The sequence below is a fragment of the Schizophyllum commune genome (assembly GCF_000143185.2).
Source record: "Schizophyllum commune H4-8 unplaced genomic scaffold SCHCOscaffold_4, whole genome shotgun sequence".
In the NCBI taxonomy this organism is placed as follows: domain Eukaryota; kingdom Fungi; phylum Basidiomycota; class Agaricomycetes; order Agaricales; family Schizophyllaceae; genus Schizophyllum; species Schizophyllum commune.
The window spans coordinates 578,618-600,181 of NW_026089541.1; the positions used below are offsets into that span (position 1 = coordinate 578,618).

The 21,564-nt window shown below is 56.2% G+C and overlaps 8 protein-coding genes across 8 annotated transcripts; 3 read left to right on the forward strand and 5 right to left on the reverse strand.

Moving 5' to 3' along the window:
- Nucleotides 1–45: 45 nt before the first annotated feature.
- On the reverse strand, nt 46–5,994 carry SCHCODRAFT_02686258 (uncharacterized protein). The gene is made up of 6 exons (XM_003033080.3): nt 4,821–5,994; nt 4,087–4,460; nt 3,663–3,718; nt 2,382–3,612; nt 1,536–1,736; nt 46–1,480 (listed from the first exon to the last, which is right to left on the reverse strand). The coding sequence occupies exons 1-6, from the start codon at nt 5,878–5,880 to the stop codon at nt 194–196; spliced, it is 4,209 nt and encodes a 1,402-aa protein (XP_003033126.1). The 5' UTR covers nt 5,881–5,994; the 3' UTR covers nt 46–193.
- A 683-nt stretch (nt 5,995–6,677) lies between these two features.
- SCHCODRAFT_02494871 (uncharacterized protein) lies at nt 6,678–8,300 on the reverse strand (the record flags this gene model as incomplete). Its single annotated transcript, XM_003033081.1, has 8 exons — nt 6,678–6,717; nt 6,882–7,042; nt 7,180–7,274; nt 7,476–7,608; nt 7,770–7,851; nt 7,909–7,940; nt 8,002–8,138; nt 8,189–8,300. The coding sequence occupies 8 exons, from the start codon at nt 8,298–8,300 to the stop codon at nt 6,678–6,680; spliced, it is 792 nt and encodes a 263-aa protein (XP_003033127.1).
- An 812-nt stretch (nt 8,301–9,112) lies between these two features.
- On the forward strand, nt 9,113–11,040 carry SCHCODRAFT_02617593 (uncharacterized protein). The gene is made up of 6 exons (XM_003032472.2): nt 9,113–9,587; nt 9,644–9,731; nt 9,780–9,900; nt 9,985–10,255; nt 10,322–10,398; nt 10,605–11,040. Exons 1-6 carry the CDS (start codon nt 9,548–9,550, stop codon nt 10,887–10,889), a joined length of 882 nt encoding a protein of 293 aa, XP_003032518.2. The 5' UTR covers nt 9,113–9,547; the 3' UTR covers nt 10,890–11,040.
- SCHCODRAFT_02617598 (uncharacterized protein) lies at nt 10,612–12,827 on the reverse strand. Its single transcript, XM_050344821.1, has 3 exons — nt 12,766–12,827; nt 12,629–12,700; nt 10,612–12,576 (listed from the first exon to the last, which is right to left on the reverse strand). The coding sequence occupies exons 2-3, from the start codon at nt 12,681–12,683 to the stop codon at nt 11,099–11,101; spliced, it is 1,533 nt and encodes a 510-aa protein (XP_050200922.1). The 5' UTR covers nt 12,684–12,700; nt 12,766–12,827; the 3' UTR covers nt 10,612–11,098.
- Nucleotides 12,828–13,570: 743 nt separating this feature from the next.
- Nucleotides 13,571–15,567, reverse strand: SCHCODRAFT_02617600 (uncharacterized protein). Its single transcript, XM_003033083.3, has 2 exons — nt 15,551–15,567; nt 13,571–15,497 (listed from the first exon to the last, which is right to left on the reverse strand). Exon 2 carries the CDS (start codon nt 15,477–15,479, stop codon nt 13,851–13,853), a length of 1,629 nt encoding a protein of 542 aa, XP_003033129.1. The 5' UTR covers nt 15,480–15,497; nt 15,551–15,567; the 3' UTR covers nt 13,571–13,850.
- Nucleotides 15,568–15,671: 104 nt separating this feature from the next.
- Nucleotides 15,672–18,762, forward strand: SCHCODRAFT_02617604 (uncharacterized protein). Its single transcript, XM_050344822.1, has 11 exons — nt 15,672–15,717; nt 15,765–15,843; nt 15,893–15,912; nt 15,959–16,021; nt 16,069–16,169; nt 16,216–16,807; nt 16,855–17,565; nt 17,614–17,751; nt 17,807–17,902; nt 17,951–18,295; nt 18,346–18,762. The coding sequence occupies exons 1-11, from the start codon at nt 15,706–15,708 to the stop codon at nt 18,421–18,423; spliced, it is 2,235 nt and encodes a 744-aa protein (XP_050200923.1). The 5' UTR covers nt 15,672–15,705; the 3' UTR covers nt 18,424–18,762.
- An 80-nt stretch (nt 18,763–18,842) lies between these two features.
- On the forward strand, nt 18,843–19,883 carry SCHCODRAFT_02617605 (uncharacterized protein). The gene is made up of 3 exons (XM_003032474.2): nt 18,843–19,327; nt 19,376–19,566; nt 19,627–19,883. The coding sequence occupies exons 1-3, from the start codon at nt 19,285–19,287 to the stop codon at nt 19,705–19,707; spliced, it is 315 nt and encodes a 104-aa protein (XP_003032520.1). The 5' UTR covers nt 18,843–19,284; the 3' UTR covers nt 19,708–19,883.
- Nucleotides 19,884–20,523: 640 nt separating this feature from the next.
- On the reverse strand, nt 20,524–21,228 carry SCHCODRAFT_02665173 (uncharacterized protein; the record flags this gene model as incomplete). The annotated part of the gene is made up of 4 exons (XM_003033084.2): nt 20,524–20,580; nt 20,644–20,736; nt 20,810–21,114; nt 21,180–21,228. The coding sequence occupies 4 exons, from the start codon at nt 21,226–21,228 to the stop codon at nt 20,524–20,526; spliced, it is 504 nt and encodes a 167-aa protein (XP_003033130.1).
- Between the last annotated feature and the right edge of the window lie 336 nt (nt 21,229–21,564).

The following is a 21,564-nucleotide window of genomic DNA, read 5'->3' on the forward strand; positions in this document are numbered from 1 at the left end:
GCAATGCCTCACATAAATCACCATGCTCTGCTCCCAATCCACTCTCACACACAATGAGCTCAAGTTACATATTTTCCCAGGTCTATACATGATGCACAGCACGAGAATAAGTAGAGGAACACCCTCGTTATGAGCCCAAGTCGCGACGTCGATCCCACAATGCTCAACCCTACGTCTCCAGTCTAGATAATACCTAGAAACGGATGATACAATATTCCTGCGAGATCTGCGCCGCTTTAACCACGATCCCACCGACAGATTGTGCCCTCGCCCGAGATTCCACAAACGCTCGATACGCCTCCGAAGGTATGACAGGCCTGGGCCAGTGATAGTGATCTCTGCCAAACACCCCCACCCTAAGGTTCGGTAAGAGCAGCGGCGCGCTTCTCTCCAAGTCGACGGTCAGGCAGCCGAAGATTTGGAACGCCTCTGGGAAAGAGTTGAAGCGTATCGTCTCGAGTGCCTTTAGCTTAGCGAAACACTCGATGAGTATCGCTGGGACCGTATCTTTGTCCCACTCCTCCGTGTGCATGGTCGCGAAGTCGAGCCAACGGAGGTTAGTCGCGGTTGAAGGTACGCGGGCGAGGTAGGCCAGGAGAAGAGCGGGACTGTCGGGCGCGGGTCCGTCGATCTTGAGTTTCTCGAGGTTGGGCGCGGAGATCAACTCCAGGACCCCGGCAGCATTGTACTCGAGGTCAAGGCTTCTCAGCGCGGGGAGAGCCAAAGCATCGGCCGGCGCGGGACGCGCTTCGCACAATGCGATAGTTATCTTGAGCTTCCTGAGCGTTTGACTACACTGTTCTAGCGGGCCACGGACGCTCAGGATGACGCAGCGAGAGAAGAACAATGTGAGTTCCGTTAAGCACTTCATCGGCGGGAGCGAGATCACCTGGGTATATACGCGTTCGAGGTGCATGTGCAGACTGGACAGCCGAGACGCGTCCTCGAGGAATGCTAAGGGTGTGATCGTGTCCAATGGGCCTTCTGCGAACATTAGAAGGTATGCGTCCTCGAGATTGAGCGCGGCGATGGGCGTCGGCATGCGGAATTGGTCACAGGCGCCCGACAGGATCAGAGCGCGTAAGCGGTGGCTATGAGGTCGAAGCTTTCTCAATAAGCGATCGGCCCCGAGCTGCGCTTCGAAGCCACTGACATCGAGCGGACATTGCCCTGTAAGGGGAATATAACGACGCAGGTACTGATCACATCCACCTTTCGGAGGGACGAGATGTCGCCAGAGTCGAGGAGTTCCGTACGCGACGTTACGCCATTTTCTGCAGACGCGCGTGATAGTGGTATCGAGCCTTGGGATGGGGTTGACAAAGAAGAAGCCGCCGTTGATCAACTCGAGGAAGTGGAGGAATATTTCGGACAGTAGTTCGGAGGGCAGCCAATGGATGGGACAATGGGAACGAGCAAGAATTCTGGCAGATCGTCGGAGAGAGGGGAGTGCATCGTCTTGGGTATCGTTGCGAGCACGCTTTGGGAGGGGCATAGATTAGAACGTATCCAGAACCAGCGATCTACATACACACCTTGCTCTTCCTGTGAGTCGAAGTCCGAGGCTTCAAGACAATTTCTGCAGCGCTACTTTCCTTCTGCTGCACCGGGCCGTCGACGTCTCCCCTCGTTCGTTTGCGCGCAACTGGCTTGCTGTTTCGACGTCGGACAGCAGCTGAGCTTGCGACGCCAGAGGATTCAGAGGCGTTGTTCGGAGCAGACTTGACTGTCTGATTCTGTATCCTTGCCGAGCGACGCATAACACAAGGAGCGATGTTATGTAGGGATGATGTTGGTGGTCGAAGGTCAAGGCGCAGACCAAAGGACCATCAAATTCTTCGGCAATGTGCGGACATCACGTGATACGTGTTCGACTTTGCCGGTCGGTTGCATAGAATTTCGAAAGGCTGGTGGATGAGAGAACAGATGTGTTGGCGGGGGATCTGCAGCAGCTGGGAACAATTGTGAATTTGAAGTCTGAGAATGCACTGGACGGTAGGGCGCGGCTGCAATCTTGGCCACTCTTTCTCAACGGCTGATGCAGGAGCATCGATAGTCCTACTACTTTTGAGAAGACGAGGTGCTAGGAGGTAGCTGTGGTCAATTGCATTGATGCTACAGAAGGCCGACCACTTGATTAAATGCATACGATTTAGATACTTTCGAAGATATGTGCATTACATATCTTCGATATCCTCCCCCAAAAGCTCTGTGGATCCCGCCAGATTTCTTCGCATAAGAGAAACGTCCTCGGGCGCGGCGACCACGCCCTGCAGACACAGTGATTTCAGAGCGCATGACGAGCGGTCAAGAAAGCCTCTCAAGGCGTCGTATGGAAATTGTGCTGTCTCCGGAATGAAGTATCTGCCGACTCGTCGTACCTCGTCTGGCTTCGCGCAGCGGAGCCGCGCGTGTCGCAGACGCGGGGCGGTAAGAATGCTCAGAAGACGGCTAAGCGTAGCCCACACAGGGACTGTAGCGACCGTCAGGGACTCGAGGTTTGGTAGCGTTAGGGGATTGGGTTCGGCATTATTCCATGTGTTAGGGGGAGCAAACACGCCGATGATAAGCTCCTTTAGGTTGACGCAGGGAGCCAGCGCCCAGCCTGCTAGGGGCCACTCCATCCACGACACCTCGAGACGTACCAGATTGTTTCGCGGTGCGTGCAGTATCACCCCATCGAAGCTGGGGCTCGTGGAATCGACAATGTTCTGCGTCCAGGAGCGCAGACGCGGCGCACGCTCGGTGAAGAGGACCGCGTGATAGGGCATGATCCTGTCCGGTTCGCGGTGCGTGCGGTCCTCGACGAGCTCGAAGCTCGCGAGGCGCTCTATCTCGATGTGTTCGGGCATCCTCGCGCGAAACTCGATGCCATAGAGATAGTCCAAGTACGCGAAGGAGGTGGTGCACAGGCGGGCGTGGTGGCAGCGGCGGGCGAAGTGTTCGAAGAATTCGGAGGCTGGCAAGAGAGGGAGCGTCCGCTTCGGCCCATATGCGAAGGCGACGCAGGGTCCGTGCAGGTCGACGGCGAAGGGCCGCGGATCCGACTTTTCGAGGTATGCGATCAGCGCGTTTTGGAACGGCAAAAGACGCTCGGGCGTGGGTTTCACTTCTCGCTCCTCAATCTCGTACGTATCTAGCTTGACACAGACGGGCGTCCAAAGCTGCTTGTCGTTTTCCGCAATAGTGCGCCAGCGATGACAGACGTGGCTGATCGTTGCCGTCGCAAGCATCGACTTTGATAGCGGATACGTGAAGACAACGTCCGCGCACGCGAAGCGGAATATTTGCTCCAAGACCTCGTCGGGGACTTTACGAATGGGTGCGGCGATCGCGCGTTGTTCAGCGGCAAAGTCCAGGAGGCGCTGACGGTGAGCCTGAACCTCTCCGGCCATAGCGAGCAGCCGGTCGATCTCGAGTGTAAGGATATGCGCTTGTTGTTCCGCGCTCATCGCCTTATTCAGACGGTCATTGTCGGCGATGGTTTCGAGGGACGCATCGTTGCCCCTGATCGCGACGACGGCGTCTTGAGATGGCGAGAAAGGACTGCCGGTACAAGTGATGCTTCGTGGACAGCTGGGGCAGAGCGATATCGATATCACGTCTTCAGGTCTATCAGAGTTGAGCATAGGTCCGAGAGAGGTCAGAGCGAAAACACGTACTTCATCTTGATGGTCGGAGGCAAACTGCGGTCAAGATATCGGCCTTTGCCGGCGCGCTGTCGGTGCCGATCGTCAGGTGACTAGTTGAACTTCGGCGTGTCTCAATTTGCGAGCTGCTTAGCTTTTCCCTCGTTCCGTTGCTTCCTGCATGATAGTACAGAGTTTCACAACAGAACGGAGCGCCATATGATTGTCGCTGTTGTTTTGTTGCATCGATACGCGAGCCAAGCCATATTACATCCGGGAAGGACTTATGAACAAGGGTTGGAGTACAAGAAGTAGAAGCTCGACGCAATCCCGAATAAGCCCCGAAAATATAGGTATGCCTGATGCTGCACAATCCGTTAGTGTCAACGGTCAGAGAACAGGAAAGATGTGCACAGACTTTGTTTTATGGGTCGTTGAGCTCCTCCGAATCAGTTACGACAAGATTTGTGACGTCGGGAAGCCGCGCGCGCAGAAGGGCGACGTCGCCTGCCCCAGTGCACACCCCTTCGATCTCCAGCGAGTTCATCTTGCAGTCCGACTGCGCAAGGAACTGCGCGAATTCGGCATGAGGGAAGTCAGGCCGGTCCTCTGGAGCGCCCTCGCAGCATAGCACCGCGGTATAGTCAGTGAGATACTTGTTGCTCCCATGGCGAAGGCGCGCGTGCATTAAGGGCGGGGCGGTGAGCGAGGCGAGAAAGTCGCCTAAGATGGTGCGCGCCGGTCGCGCGACGAGACGAAGGGATACGAGAGAGGGCAGAACCACGGGCTTGGGCGGAGGGGTGTAGGTGCCATCATGCCTACCTCTGGTGGCTATAAAGAGGGAGATGCTGAGGTCTTCCAAGGCCCTACAGTGGCGGCCAGATCAATTGCGCGGTTCCTTTTTGGGAAAGATCGCCGAGGTGAGGGTTAGCGGTGCTCGACGGGTCTCGGCGACCTCACAGAACGGTAGAGCGCCGTTTGAAACCCCCGTATACAAGATTTTGTGCGGGAAGACCAAACCATGCGTGATGAATGGGTAGTACAGTAGGTGAGGCCATGTAGGCACCTTTCACACGTTGCATGACCAGGGGGAGTGTCTGCCAGCAAAGTTCATATGCAGACCGGGGTTTTCGACGGCGCTCTTCCGTTCTGTGAGGTCGCCGAGACCCGTTGAGCACCGCTAACCCTCACCTCGGCGATCTTTCCCAAAAAGGAACCGCGCAATTGATCTGGCCGCCACTGTACAGTCCGCAAGCGCGTCGTAGGCGGATATCGCCGACATCCACATTACGTCAAGATGGGTAAGCTGCGACATGGGTGCGTGGAATCGCAAGTGTTCGCTGCCACCTAGCTCTGTGAATGTCTGCGACCAACGCTTGAGGTGCGGGGCGCTTTCGCGCAAAAAGTTAGCATAGAGCTGTAGGTGCTCAAGGTCACTGCTCTCGTGGCAGACGATGCTGTCGAGCCTTTCTATCAGAACCCTTCGCCCTCCATGCTTGCGTACCGACCTCGCGAAAGCCGAAAAGATTTCGTCCAGGTGTAGCGGGTACGTGCAGTCGAAGTCCGCGTGCTGACAGCGTCGGATGAAGTACGCAATAAATTGTCCCTCAGGGAGGACTGGATGCAACCCGCTCCTGTGCGCGATGTTCACACAACCGTCCCCGCGCAAATCGACGGAGAAGGGGAGCGGATCTGATCGCGCAAGGTAGAATATGAGCGCCCTACGGTACTCGTTCACCTGCTCCTCTCTGAACTTTGGGCTATCGATGGCCGTTATGTTGACTTTGATGCAAGGAATTAGCCAGAGCTGCTTGCTGGTCGCCAACAGTTTCCGCCACGTATGGCAGACGTGGCTGAGGGTGCGCGCGGTCGTCATCGACTCTTGCAGCGGGAAGGCGAACTCGGGGGTCCGGCACGCGAGGAGGAAGATGGCCTCCAGGACTTCCGTAGGGATGTGTCGCACTGGAGCGACAAGGGAGCGCTGCTGTGCCGCATAGTCGGCAAGGCTTTGGCGGTGGGCTTGGAGGTCCTGGGTCAGCGCCTGAAGGCGGCGGATCTCAGCATCGAACGCGAGGATCTCGCGTTCTGCCTCCTCTGCCTTCGAGATATAATCGCGACTCGGGATGTTTTCCGGTGGCAGGTCTCCATTTCTCAGGGTAACAAGGTCGATCTGAGAGGGAGCGCGCGAAATGGTGCGGGATATAGAACGAGAGCAGTTTGGGCAGAGCGCGATATGACAGGTGTCGTTCATCCTGGAGAAAGCCAACAAGACGCAATTGTTGTTCGCCGGGAAACGGAAAAAGCGCCAGCTCGTACAAGAGCAGATGATGGCAAAAGCAGACCAACGTGCAATCCGCACGGCGGTCTCCGGCAAGTAGCGGCACGTCGTGACACGTCGATGACGAACCGTGACAGGGCATATGTCACGCCCCTAAAAGGAATAGTCGGAAATTTTCCAACTTGCTCTCTACCTCCACCATCCCTCTCGTTGGTTCGGACCTTTGGAAGCGATAGACGTTGAGTACTCTCCATGAATGCAAGACCTTTCTGTTCGCACCCTTGCGCTTCAACGTCTCGCAAGAACTCGACATCAATGATCACTCGCACGCGCCGGCTCTGGACCGTCATACCTACCCACAACCTCCTCCCCTTCCCAACATCCCTATACCGATTTCTCCTTCCCTTCGATCACCATCCCTATGCACACACCCAACCCCACAATCAACCAGGGCCCCGTCGCGAACGCTTCCATACGCGGGGTCCGTTATCCTTTGTGGAAGATCGAGCTGTTATACCGTGTCTTGTATATTCGTGCGCGACAAATGCATCTATCCCACGTCGCGCTCGTAGTTTGGGGACTTACATCATTCCTACCTACCTTCTCTCAGCCTCGACTCCAGTCTTATCTACCCTTTGTGCGCGCGCTGTGTATGCACTCATCGCGCGTGATACCCAATGCATCTCGTAGTCATCGCCGTTGCGCGAGCGTGGCGATTAGACCATTGACCTCATTAAAAATATAAGCACTCGACAGGCCGTTCCGCTCGCTCAAATGCTCAGGTCGGCGTCGTTGATCTCGGGCGCGGGCCTGCAAACGCGAAGGTCAGTAGGCCACTCTTCACACAGAACAAAAGCAGCCCCTCTGCACACAGAGCAGCCCTCTGCACACAGAATAGCCCTCTGCACACAGAATAGCCCTCTGCACACAGAACAGCCCTCTGCACACAGAACAGAGGGAACGCGGCAACGCACTTGTCCGGGTTGAAGATCGCGATACCGCCGAGCGTGCACGTCAGGCCGTCCTCGCTGAGCGCGGAGTTCTTGCTCTTGTACGCCTTGTCGGTCTCGGGGAGGACGCAGACGGAGGCGTCCATGGGCTTGTCGGTGACGACGACGGTGTTGTAGAAGAAGCACTGGGAGGGGGAGGTGAGTTGCGGGATGGGTGAGTGAGAGGAGGGCGACGCGCGAGAAGGGGGGAAAGGTGGGGGGATGAGCGGAAGAATAGGGGGAGGAGAAGGAGAGGTATGGGACGAAGAGGAGGGCCGCTTACAGGGAAGTTCCAATCCGCATTCGACTGGTCCGTCGGGTTCTCGACCATCAGCTCGCCAGAGCTCTGCAGCTGGCCGGCGAGGTCCAGTTCGTAGGCTGGGATGGGTGATTAGAGGGATGCGCAGACAATTAATATCGAGGAGGTGTGCGCGGTCAATGACGATCGAGGAGGATGGCGAAGACATGGAGAATAAGAAGGTGACGACGAAGAGGAAGGCAGGTACACAACAAAGCGGAAAGCGGATACGCAACAAAGGGGAAGGCGAATACACAACAAAGAGGAAGGCGGATACGCACTAACGGTCTGGTTATTGTTTGACAGGTTGATACACGTCTGGTCCCAGGTCGACGCGGTCCCCTGCTTGAGCTCCATGGTGCACGCGACGAGGTCCTCGGGCGCGACCTGCATGACGTCGCCGCCGAAGCAGCCCTGGGGATGGTGAGCATGGTTGTGGGTGAAGGAGGGGGCGGTCAAGCACGAGTGGGGGGAAGCGAGGGGAGTGCGAAAAGGGAGTTTGGTGGGTTGGGGCGCAGAAGGAAAGCGCGAGAACGAAGGAAGGAAGCGCGAGGCCGAAGGAAGAAGGGGCTTACATCGAAGTCAGGGTTACCGCCACCGCCGACATACACGCCCGAGATGTACCACTGATCCTCGGGGTGGTCGCCGGGGACGCAGCTAGGTGGTTGTAAGCGCCCGATCCAGGGAAGAGCAGCACGCTGAGTCTATACTCACGAAGGGCCGTACGTCAAGACGGGTTGGAGGACCTGACGGGCAATGGGTCGGTCAGCGAACGTATTCTCGCGAAGCCCTGCAGTCGGTGCATACACCGTTGCCCACGGCTGCGGGGTCGCTGCCCTCCTCTTGCAGCGCGTTACCGGGCTGGATGCCGGGCCAGACGAAGAGGGTCTGGCCGTCGAGGTCGTTGGGCGGGATCGCGGGGACCTTCATCGTGGTCGCGAGCTCTAGCAAGGAGAGTCAGGATCTGGTCTGCAGCGCAAAGGATCTCACGTACTCGTGATGTGAGTACCCACGGGGAGATACCAGCTGGGGCCCGTCCAGTCCGTGCCGAGGACGCTGGGCAGGAGCGCGGACGCGGCGGCGAGGGCGAATGTGGAGGCGTACATCGTGCGGGGCAGGCTGTACAAAGAAAGGAGGGGACAGGTAAGAGAGTGAGAGGGTATGCAGAAGCTGAGCGCCGAGGCCGTCGTTGGGCGCTTCTTATAAGGGATTCAGGCATATGAGGTGCGGGCATTCCGTTCCGAGGTCGACTCACTTCAACTAATCCGAGCGTCGAGGCTCCTCAAGCAGATGGTGCGTCTCGCAGTGAATGGAGACCGCAGGCGTTGCGGCGGCGGGGAAGGGGGTGGGCGACGGGCAATTCGCTCGCTGGTTTCCATCAGCGTCCTCGAACATTTGGAGGGTGCGCGGCCATATGATAGGGCGCGGGATTTACGAGACGTGGGACTCGGGGCTGTTGGGCATCTCAGGACAGCCCGTGTACCGCGGGGTGAGAACAAAGAGGTGGTAGGTATCGGATTGGGAAGAATGGACGTCGAGTCGCAACTTGAGCGTCCTGCGCTCCGCGGAACGAGGTAACCGAGAAAGTCAAGTTGCTGTCAACGTCGAACGGTCGTGGTGCGACGTGTTGAAGATGGCCATTCATCGCTGTTTTTGCGTTTTGTAGTGTAAATCAGCAAGCTGGCGTCTGACAAGCCATATTCTCGTTCGACGAGTTCAAGATGAAACCATGGCTTGTTTGGACATGTTGATATACCATCAGTGGCCCGAAATTGATCAGTAGCTATCAACAGCTTCGAAGTTGTCTCCTTCTTCCATGAGCTTCAGATGCACGCCTTGGGCCATCCCTCTCCTCCCGAGGACGCTGCCCTACCGTTTCACCGCTGGAAGGGATGCAGAAGTTCATGACAGTCAACAAATCAGGCACGCTAAGTAGTACTTCATAGTCCCCACTCGAAACAGCCCCTGATCCTCTCCAATAAACTATGCATTGCGACCCTTTTCTCGCTCCGCCTTGACCTGCTGCAGCCTCAGAATCGACCGCGACGCGAACTTCAACCACAAACTCACATGACCGTGTCGAAATTTGTAGGCCGAGGCGAAGTGGGACAGACGACAAATGGGTGGACAATGACCCCGATCTTACTCATGGCACCATCCGTCCGGATGGCCTCAAGACCCGAAGACGTACCTTGGTCTTCTCCTTCATGGCTGGGTTCTGCTGCGACGACCTTCCCTTACGCTTGCCTGTCCTTTTCTTGACCTAAAATCTCGATCAATCGCGTCCGTCCGACGCTTAGCATACCTCAGAGGCGAAGTCCCTACATAAGCGCCGAAGCAGTAGTGTGCTACAATGCCCAACGCAGCCGCCGAGAATGCTCTCGGGACGATGGGTGCGTCGTATATAGCGTCGATCGGTGTACAAGAGCTGACGCCTTCCCCCTCGCAGGTGTCGTGTGCTGGTGCATCCAGCTCATACCCCAGATCTGGAAGAGCTACAGAGAGAAGTCGACGAAGGGACTGTCTCCTTGGTTAACGTACGTCCTACCCTGCCCTCTACACTTTTCACTGAACGCGTCTTCCAGCTTCCTCTGGACGATCTCCGCGCCCTTCCTCGGCACGTACTGCGTCGTGCAGAAGCTCAACATTCCCCTCATCCTCCAGCCGCAGCTCTTCGGCTTTCTCTGCTGCATCTCCTGGGGCCAGGTGCGCTCATCTCCTGCCCCTTCTTCATCTGCCTCCCCCTTCTTTTCCGCCACGATCCCGCCACTGACGCGGTACCCGCTTTAGTGCCTCTATTACACACCCGGCACTTACAGCCGCACACGTACCCTCCTCACCACCTTCGGCCTCCTCGCCGTCATGGCGGGTTTCGAGGCGGGCATGGTCTACGCCATCCGCCCCGCGTACGAGGGGGGGAACATGAAGCCCGTGCGCTTTTTCGGCATCATGAGCAGCGTGCTTATATCGGTGGCGCTGCTGCCGCAGTATTGGGAGATATACAGGCATGGGGAGGTCATTGGGATCTCGATCCCGTTCATGTTGATTGATCTGCTGGGGGGTGAGTGTTTTTTTTTTGGCAGGGGCCAACGCGCGGACGGCTGATGTCTTGTGTGAATCGTCCTAGGCGTGTTCTCGGACCTCTCGCTCGCCTTTGCGGAGGAGTTTGACGTGATCGCGGCAATCACGTATAGTCTGGTTGTGGTACGTTTGCGCAGCATGGCTCTACCCGCTTCGCCTACGTCTTTTACCTTCAGCTACTTTTTTTGCCTTCATCCGCTTCTTCTACCTTTCCTTACTCCCTGTATAACCAACCCCTCCTTTTATACCCCTCTTTTCCCTCCGACTCCGACTACTCGTTCATGACGTGCTCGCTCGTCTTGCTGACGACGCGCTCTCCATCGTAACAGGTTCTCGATGGCCTCGTGATCCTGGCGGCGCTCATCCTCAATCCGCTCGCGCGCCGGAAGAGGAGGAGACTGCAAGCAGAGCGCGATCAGGAGGAGAGGGCGGGGCGGGTGGTGGAAGAGAACGAGGGGCGTACACTAGAAGGCTCTGTCGGTGACAGCACACCGGTGGCGAGAGATGGGGAATTCGCGCGAACAGGGCATGAGTCGGAAAAGGACACGGTTGACGCGACGAAGGGAGTCGTGGGCTGCAGCACGTCCGCTGATGTGGAGAAAGAGGGTGCTTGATGATGACTGAAGTATGACCATAGATTCTAATGTGTGTGTGTAGAGGAGTTGTATGTAGGTGTGACATTCGAAAGCAGACATTTAGCTTTCGACGTGCTAAAAAATTGTTCTCTCCGGGGTCTTCACCATTCTCTTCGCTATAGCCTATACTGCCTGTCACTGTGTTCGTCTTCTGCACCTATATCGTGCATCGATAGATCCTCGCGCTCTTATATTTCCTCCTCCCCGTCGCTCCTCGATTGATACTCCGCACCACCTTCCCACTCGTAGAGGTCGTCTGCGCCAGGATGGGGGAAGACGGTGCGGATGTTGGTGATGACCATCCGCGTCGCGGCGGGCAGCCGCTTACGCAGGGAATCCCGCTCTGCCTTCGACAGAAGAAGGTTTTCCAACTCCAAAGATGCCATCGTGCATCCCGAGCGCTGTAGGAAATCACGAAATTGGGCGTCCGGCCAGTCGCCAGGGCCCTCCTCGACGACGCGTTGGCCGAGCGCGTTGACGCGGTAGATGAACCTGGCGTGTTGCAGGCAGGGCGCGGAGAGGATGCCGAGGAGGTTGCCGATGGTGGTACAGGGCGGGTCGACGCGGGCTCGGATGGTTTGCAGGTGGGGCAGGGTGGCGATGCCGTGTGCGCCGGGAGAGTCGAGGTTAGGAGGGTCGGTGTAGACATCGATGATCAGGTGCTCGATACAACTACAGTCAAGGAGGATACCACGGGCGAGGGTCCAGTCCATCCAGGTCATCTCGAGGCGCGTGAGCTGCGGCAGGCAGGTCCATTTGGCCATGCGATACGAGGGTATGGTCTGCTTCCAAGACTTCAGACGGGGCGTGTCCTGCAGCAGTTCGCATGGCCGTGTCGGCTCGTCATTTGTAAGCTCCAGTGTTTCCAGTTGCGGCATAGGGTATTTAGAACGCGAGCCTAGATACAACCGGAACGACGTGCAGTCGAACACAGCGTGGCGGCAGCGGGTAGTCATGGCTTGGAAATCGTCCGCGTAGAACACGGGACGCTGTCGCTCGGTGACTTCGCCCGAGTCGATGGTGATAATGTTAGCACCGATGTGCTTCAGAGACAAGGGCGAGTTTCCGGAACGGGCCAAATGAAGTCCCACCGTTGCGCTGAATTGCATGACCGGCACGTCTCTGACAATTTTGCTGTCGCTGCGGTCATGTGTATCGATGTCGATACCCATCGCCCACATGCGAGCATCACCCAGAGCGACCACTCGCCACCAGTGACACACACGACTGAGGTTGACCGCGGTGAGGGCATCCTCTTTTAGGGGACACGTCAAGACGGTGCCGTCACAAGCAAGGTAAAAGATCTCCAGCAGTAATTCATTGGGGAGACAGCGGATTGGGGCGACGAGACCGCGCTGTAGCTCAGCAAAGTCAAGCGATGCGCGTTGATGCTTCTGCAGAACCTTCGTCAAGGCCTGCAAGCGTTGGATGTGACCCTCGAGATCGTGGGCCTGCTTTTCCGCGGCTCGCGCGTTGGCGTCGTGCCGAGAGCGATGACGGGGATGAGGTAGGTTTCCGCTGCGTAGATCGGTGAAGTCACTTTCAGAGGGTGAGAAGCTGCCATTGATAGAGACCTTCGCCTGGGTGCAAGAAGCGCAGAGAGATACTTCGAATGCTTGGTGTGCGCTGACAGTGTCCAATAGCAGTCCGTGAGAGTCAGCGGGGTCTAGATGCGAGCAGAAGTCAGACGGCGTAAGGTCAAGAATATCGTCAATAACCTTCATCGCTAGCACTGGCGCCCAAATGCGCGTGCGACCCTTCTACAACCAGCATGTTCGAGTCGCAGCGAACTTCAAAGCCCAGAGATCAGTGACAAATTCAGCGCGGAGTACTCAAGCAGCAAATGGCAACTGACAATCGAGTCTTTCGGGGGACCCGTTTCCAGGATACAAATCGAGAGCTGCTTGGACGACTTCGATATGGTTGAGTTGAAGTTGCAGCTCTACTGGCGTGGGTATAGCGCCACAAATATGTGACGGTGTTGGTCACATCTTGGATTGACCCAGCAGCGCCGCTGTCGGATTGATTACCAGGCTATTTCAACTCCAAGGCGCTACGTCCGCGCGATACAATCTAGCATACCACATCTGCACCATCAACGTAGATAATTGTACTGCAGTACATTCGTGCATGTCTACGTCGTAGCGTCTGACTTTGCGGTAATGACCCTTTCCGCAACCGCTCTCTCCAATATGGGCTAGCATCGATCAAGTATATAAAGTGTGAACTATCGGAAGCGTCAATGATACAATGATGCTGACTGAAAGGTAGGACTTACGACGAGTATAACAGCTGAAGCTTGTGCTGTAAGAGAGTGTCATGCGGGAGTTCGTCCAGTGTCAATCCTCCTCGACCTCGTCGGGATCAAAATTCTGAAAGAGGTCGCCTTCGGAGGGATACGGGAAAGGGCGATACTCAGCAGAGCCTAGGTATGTCCCCACGGCGACGATGAGCTTCGTCGTGATCGGCAACTGCTCCCGAAGGTAGTGCTGCCGAAGTTCAGTTCAGTCCGGTTCAGCACCTCCTCGGGCTGAACCTGAACCTGAACCGACGGCGAGACGGTGAACCTGAACTGAACCTGAACTGAACACCTCGAACGAGTTCAGATAGGTTCGAACCGAGTTCGAACTTGTTCGAGCCTATTAAGAATAAGATGTGCTGTACGCACCCTTCTTAGCTGTCTTTGAAAGTAATAGTTACAATATAATGGTAATCGGCCCATTTTCTTTCACTCGGGTAAGGAAAGGAAACAATATAGGCAAGAGGCTGGCGCGTGAGTGTGACTGATACGTGACATGTTGAACTCGGATATCCCCGAGTGTCGGTGACAGGCAGCCTACAAGCTGCCGTCGCTTTATGAGAGCCTCTAGATGCAGGTATGAGGCTTCGACTCCAGTATCAAAGCTAATACTACGCTAAACATACAGGAAAAACAGTGTATCAGGGCTTGAAAGCCCTTGGTGGTGGTTCAGGTTCGAACAGGTTCGAACAAATCCAGCGGTGCCCGAACCTGAACCTGAACCTCGACGGCAGAGGTCGAACTGAACTTGAACCTGAACTGAACTTCGTGTTCGGTTCAGGCGGTTCGGGTTCGAACCGAAGTTCTGAACCGGACATCGGCAGCACTACCCGAAGGCGACCGACCTCCGGCTGCGAGAGGCTGATACCCAGGAGCTCGAGAGACATCAAGCGGCACTTCGAGCGCTGAAGAAGTGCGTCGAACGCTTGTTGCGGCCAATGCGGGCCGTTTTCCATCAGAAGGTCGTCGTCGGTGCGGTCGTCCGGGGCGTAGAAGAACCTAGCATGCTTCAGCCTCGGGGCAGACAGCGCGCTGAAGAGGCGTTCGAGGGTCGTCCGCGATGGGTTTACAGATACTTGGAGAGTTTCGAGGTGAGGAAGGGTGAATGAAGATCCATAGGTTGCAGGGTCGACGGTGTCGCTAAGAGTATAAAGCGAGACGTTGCAATATTGTAGGCGGAGGCAATGAGAGATAATGGTATGAACCCTGGCAGCGTTCATCCATTTCATCTCGAGATGCACAAGCTGCGACAGAGCGGCAGGTGTCGCGCAGTAATCCTCTTCCTGCTGCTTCCAGAATTTGAGACGAGGGGCGTGGCGGAATAATGGGTGGACACCTGCGTGCCCTGTGTCCTCGTCATTGTAGAGGACGATGACATCCTCGAGGTGTTCCATGATCATATCCGAGGGTGCATATGCGCCGAGATATCGTATCGCCGTATCAGGTGCCTCAATGCTTCGACAGCGCGAGAGGTTTCTGAAGATGAACGCCGGAAGGATATCAACTTCGCGTCCGAGATCGAAATCGCATATAACATCGTCCACTCTGGTGCGCCAAGGCCCACAGAGCTTCAATGCGTAGGTATGGGAGCCTAGATGGTCAAGATACAGCTTCAGCACCTGTCCAAACCGCTGCACATCGCGGCTAGTTAGGTCATGCCAATCTTGGTAGAAGTAGACTCGGTCGTCTAAGACGATCTGGAAAGTCCACAAGATGCTGTTCTCGAGTAAAATTCGTCGCCACCGATGGCAGATGCAGCTGAGCGAGGCGGCGGTAAGCCCGCGTACGTGCACAGGAAAAAGCAGGTTGGAGTCAATGCAAGCATGTCGGAAGATCTCTAGCAGTAGCTCGAAAGGAAGCCGCCGGATAGGAGATGCGAGAGCACGTTGCTCCTTAGAAAAACGCACGAGCAGGCGTCGACGATGGCGTAGCTCCTTCAACGTGGATTCCAGCCTCTTCGTCTCATCATAGAGCTGGGCAGCCTGCTCCTCCGCTGCGTCAGCCCTCTCGTTGAGCCGACGGCATGAGTGCGCAGACGGTGCGTATCCGCTTCGTAGCTGTTCACGAGAGCGAGATGTCGGTTCGAAAAACGTGTTGTAGTAGATGGACTCTTCGCAGTGCGGACAGAGCTCGATACATTCCTCATCCTCGTCGGTGGTGGTCAGCTCGGCAGCAGACGAATCTGATTCCTCGTCGACAATTTCGTCGAGCGCATCGGGCTGGTCTCCCAGCTGGGATGGATGCTCTTCCACGGGGATTGGTCGCATCATACAGATTACGGAGACATGCTTAGGATATCTTTCAGCTTGCGACATGTACAATGGAGCCAGTGAAAACGCACCTTGGAGTACCTCGACGATCAATGTCAATGAGAGTCCGTTACAAGCTGCACACCTCAATTTATGTCGAGCGCGGGCGACGCCACATATTCCCCTCGACTGGTTCGCAACTTCCATCTCGCCGCAGAGTCGACGTCGGCAGGCACGAAAAGTCAGGATGAACGTCTGGGTATGTTAGATTGTGTGCGTCGTCAAAACTTCGCTGATATACTACAGACTGAGCATCGGAACCCCGAGGGGCGCACGTACTGGTTTAACACCGGGACGCGGGAAAGCGTCTGGGAGAAGCCTGACGGTGTGTTCTTGCATCTGAGCTTGCGTGCAATGCTTACTTACAAGGCTAGACCTTAAAACCCCTTTTGAGGTGCGAACACCGGTTCTCAGGAGAACAGACGCTGATCGTGATACAGAAAGCTTTGTCGACCACGAAATGGAAGGAATACTTCTCGGGTGGCAGAAAGTACTACTACCATGTGCGTGCTCTGCAATGCAAGTAAAGCCACTCTGACAAGCTTCGCAGACCGAGACGAAAGAGTCGAAATGGGACATGCCCGAAGAGCTATTGCTGCTCTTGGAGAAGGTGGAGAAAGGAGGGCCTGGCGCAGCTGCAACGCCGACGACGTGCGTGCAGCAGTTCTTCCTCGACATTCTCGCTAATACTGCCCAGACCTAACCAGATCGCAGCGGCCCCAGGCTCAGCAACCCCCGCGAGTATCACGAACGGACAGGTCCCCAATGCCAACCCTCTCGCAGTGGGCCCGCATACGGGCGGGCAGACCTCTCCCAATGGCCTTCCCCTCTCCGCTGGCGTCCTGCCTGCGCGCCCGAGCATCGGTGACGACCCGATCATCCCGCACAACGGCTTCCAGACGTTCGAGGAGGGCGAGAAAGCGTTCATGCACCTCCTGCGCAAGGCCGGCGTCGACCCGACGTGGACATGGGAGCGCACCATGCGCGCGATCATTACCGACCCGCTCTATCGCGCTTTGAACTCGCTCGCGGAGAAGAAGGCCGCGTTCGAGAAGTTCACTGCGCAGCTCAGGGCGAAGGAGCAGGAAGAGAAGGAGGCGCGGATGGCGAAGTTGCGTCCGGCGCTGCGCAACATGCTCAAAGGCAACCCGAACGTCTTCCACTACACGACTTTCTCAACGGCGAACAAACTCTTTGCGCAGCATCCAATCTGGCAGCAGGCGCGGATCGAGGCCGAAAGGCGGCAGATATTCGAGGAGTACGTTGACGAGTTGAAGGAACGGGAGATCGTGAGTAACGTCCATCTGCAGTCATCACACTCTCTCATTCTTCATAGCAAGAGACCCGGGCCGCGCGCACCCGTGCCACCCAAAAAGTCGTCGCTTTGTTCAAGCAATTGGACATCGACGTTTTGACGCGCTGGCGTACCGCCCACAAGCTTCTCTTGGACTCCGATGCGTGGAAGGAGGACCCTGAGCTTCAGAAGCTTCCCAGTCTCGACATTCTCCTTGCTTTTGAGGACTACGCACGGGTGACTGAGCGTGAGTTCGAGGAGCAGACGCGGCGTGCGCAGGTCGAGAAGACACGGAAGGAGCGCAAGGCACGCGAGGCATTCAAGGCCTTGCTCCAGGAGCTCGTCGACAACGGCACGATCAAGGCGCGCTCGAAGTGGAAGGAGGTGTACCCGCTGTTCAAGGACGACGAGCGCTATCTCAACATGCTCGGCAACCCGGGTTCGAACCCGCTCGAGCTCTTCTGGGACCGGGTGGACGAGCTGGACCAGGTGCTCGACAAGAAGATGGAGGTGACCGACGCAGCGCTCAAGCGGCATGCGGCGCAAACGGGCAAGGAGAAAGAGGCGAAGGAAGGAGAGCAGGAGATGAAGAAGGAGGACGAGGACGTGAAGATGGAGGACGTCGCCGAGCATGACAAGCGCCAGGAGATTACGCCGGAGACGACGGAGGAGGAGTTCCTGAGCATGGTCAAGGACGATGCGGACGTGAAGGAGAAGCTTTCTGAGGAGGATTTGAAGGAAATCTTCAGGACGGTGAGTAGTAAGCCTTGAGTCATGCGACACTGCTAATTTTGCATGTAGATGCATGCGGCGGCTGTCAAGAGGCAGGCAGATGAGAAGCGGCGATGGGAGCGGAAGCAGAGGCATCTGCAAGATGACTTCCGCTACGCACTCAAGAAGCTGCCAGAGCCCATTGACATCAACATGACCTTCGAAGAGGTATGTCCTACGCTGCCGTCCCTTTACGTCGCGTAATTGATTAACGCGGCTGCAGGCGGTCCCGCTTATGCAACACCTGCCCGAGTACTCTGCCATCGCCGACGACGAGGGACGCCGCGCTGCGTTCGCCAAGTTCGTCAAGCGACAAAGGGTAAGCCTATTCGATGGTCACTAAGCTCCTCCGCTGACACTACAGCAGGAACGCCTCCGCGATGCCGGGTCGGAAGACGGGTCTCAAAACGGACGCAAACGCAAGGAGCCCATGCGCGACCGCGATTACGACCGGGACGTCAAGCCTCGCGATGCTGGCTATAGGGACCGCGAGCGCGGGGGTCGGTATCGGCAAGCAGATGACGGCTACGATCGGCGCTACGACCGTGATTATCGCTCGAGACATGGCGGCCATCGTGACGACAGACGAGATCGTCGGTCGCGCGGCTACAGTCGTGATTGGGATGAGCCGAAGCGTGAGGAGATCGACCGCGTGTCGGTACCGCGAGATGAACCGCCGATCAAGTATGAGCTGGATGAGCGTGCGGACAAGGTATGTTGCTGTTCTCCTGATGTAATAGACTTTTGCTAACGTGCACTCAGCGCATCAAGTACGAGCGCGAGGAGACGATCGTGCCGCCACGGCCAAGGGAGGATACGCCGGAGGAAGGCGAGATCTGAGGACTGAAGAATGCCGGTATTTGCGTACTTATTTCTCTCTTACTGCTATCGAAACACTTTCAGCCTTCTCAGTTTCGAGACCCGAGCTTTCTCGCGCCCATAAAAAGGTTGTGGCATTGGTGGCCTGGGAGGAAGTTAGTGACACAGTGCGATTCCACTTCGTCTATCTTGGCCGTGGTTTCTCTTTCACAGGTATTCAACAAGCACGATGTCAGGCGACTTGATCTACTCCATCATGCTCCTACTTCTGACCAGTGCGTTCAACTCTGTATCCCACTTTGACGTGCTTTCGAATGTGACCACTAATCATGCATTCTCACGTGCAATGGTTGTATGGACAACGCTTGCCATGTGTCTACTGAGTTAGTTAACGGGCACCCTCAAACATTGTTCCCAGGACGTAGGCATGCCAATCCAGGCGACAGGCCGTCTTTTAGGCGAGTTCGTCTGCTTGTGCACACCACTGACATCAAACAGGATGACGCAGGACCCAGGTACTTTGTACTCGACTGCAGTACCTGTCAACCACGGTCGTTCGTTCTGCGATGCCGGTGTTCTGGCCACGGCATCATTTGGTAGTGGGTATTCAACCGTCATGTTTCGTACTTGATGCCCTGGCAAGGCTTGCCACCTAGATCAGGCCCTGCCATTGGTGGTCGCATGTCGTGTGAGTCGACACGTCGTTAGCGATGCCATTAGACTGGTGTTAGCCATCCCTTCGAACGCGACTTCCGATAGGTCAAACATTAGTTTGACCGACGTGGCATGCGCCGGACTCGTTTCTCCGGCCAGCGCATTTTTGCTGCCACTACTTAAGGTTCGCAAGGCGAAGGGCCAAGCTGCGACGTTGTTTCGCCCACCATGCGCGCGCCTGCAGTTTGGATCGTTACCCTTTTCATTTTCCGTGCGTCCGCAGATTCGTCCTGCTACATGTTTTCTGACCGATCTTCAGACGCGTCGCTGGTGCAGTGCGCCCCAATCTACATCAAGGGCTTCTACAGCAGCTGCAAGGCGCGCCACGTCGTCGAATTTGGCGATAGCTGTCGGCGCATTGCGGACTCGTATCGCGCGTCGTTTGTGGACCTCATCGTGAAGAACCGTGAGGTGGTGAACTCGAGTTGTAGTAACCTGACGCCGGGCATGGTATGCACCTTCTCGTCGCTGTCGACCGCATGAAGGATGACTGACGATGTGTGGCGATAGACGTTGTGCATCCCGTACGAAGACGACTTCGAGATGGTCGCGCAACCTATCCCGTACCGCCGCGTCTGGTCGCCCTTTTGAATCCCACGTCAGTTCGCGCTATCACTAATATTATGGACAATCTTCAGTACGATTACATACCTTCAAGGACGTCTTCTTATCCACTCTCTCCTGGGACAACTTGTGCGATGCATGTTCTGTAATTATATAGGTGTATTCGATTTGAATCGTGATATTATACAGTATAGTGCGACTTGTAGGATTGAGGGTGAGGGACGGTCGACAAAGTCGTACCAGGAGCCTGGATATGTCCGAGGGAGTTCAGCCTGACAAGCTGGACGAGAAGATGGGTACTGACCGGCCTGTATCACGGTGCACGCCTTGTCTGAGAAGGGGGTCGCCGTCGGACCTCCACTGGCGAGGGTGTCTCGCCATGCGCTCATGCTGCCATGATCTTGCGCTTGCTTTTACCGCCATTAAGTCCTGGCAATCCCTGCTCGGCTACCATAGCGCATTGACGGTCCGCCACGAGGAGCGTGACTTGGGGCAGCGGTCAAAAGGTGGAAAATGTAATTGTAGCCTTGACAGAATGGAAACATGCCTGTGCTACAACTATCATAAATAAGGAGTGAGTTGGACAGGCCGGGCAGATGTGAGCATGAAAGACAGTGGGTAAATAAGAGGGGTATCTGCGTTACTGAGCCAGTGTATCTGTGGGTAACTACTGCTGCTGATATGGGTATGGTCGTCGCTTGTGACAATGGGTATCTTTCGTATATACGCGAGCTATCAGCCCACTTGCTTTCTTTTGGGTAATCCGCTCGCCGTTCACTTCTCCGTGTATGTCTCCGACTAACGCTTTTCATGTCATCGCTGAGCTGGTTATGAAGTGATCGCTCAGAAGCGGAAGAAGCGTGAGCGGCGACGCCCCGGAACGCCGGGGATGCAGAGTTGCTGTGGATGAAGCGTCAATATGACCGGAAATGTATATTTTTGTCAGCAAAATTATCTACTCACCTCGCCCACCTCCAAGTTATCACAGTCAGAGTCCAGCCCCGGGTTCGCGGCGAGAAGCTGCGGCAGCGGTACCGTGTATTCGTCGGCGATGACCTGGAAAGAATGTTAGCGGCGGGTACAAGAGTGACCTTCTCTGAGAGCAACCCGCGATGACTTTGACACTGACCTGGCACAGATCACCCTCTATGACCGTGTACATAGTGCGGCACTCCGGGCTGATCGTCGACGCGGAGGGCATCGCGACGCTCTGAGTCGTGGTACCCAAGGGGAAGTCGGGGCCGTCGGAGGTCGCAGAAGCGCTCAGCGTGCCAACGTCGATGTCGGTGGCGTCGTCGGGCGGCGGAACGTATGGATCGTCGGAGGTTGGCGCGGATGCAGAAGGCCAGGCAGAACCAGACGCAGAGGGGAAAGAGGTCGGGAGTATAGGGATGACTGAGCCGCCGGCCGCGGAAGCGGTGACCTGAGAGGCGCCTATGGGTCAAAGAATGGTATCAGGTCTGCGGCTGATGGAATCACAGTAGAGCGAGAGGCCTCACCGCTGACGGAGAAGGGCACCGCGAAGAGGAAGATAAGCTTGGAGAACATGTCGAAGAGTCCGAGTTCAGGAGAGCGCAATGAAGGGAGTGAAAAGGCGAGAACCTGGTCCTCGTAGCTGAAAGCGAACGCTATAAGTACGAGGTGATGAAACGGCCTCATAAAAGTGAGATGGTTTGCAACACTGCGCAAAGCGACCGAGCGCGACCGCTCTTACAGAAGAGAGAGGCTTAGCAGAGTTTAGAGCAAGGGAGCAGCAGGATTTAGACAGTGTGAGTCCCAGGAAGCACGTATAGCTCAAGGGACCACGAGTCGTTGTATCAGCAGTTGACGGCCATTAGACGGACCAAGGCTAAGATACGGGATTACCTATCATTTTTAGGTCGG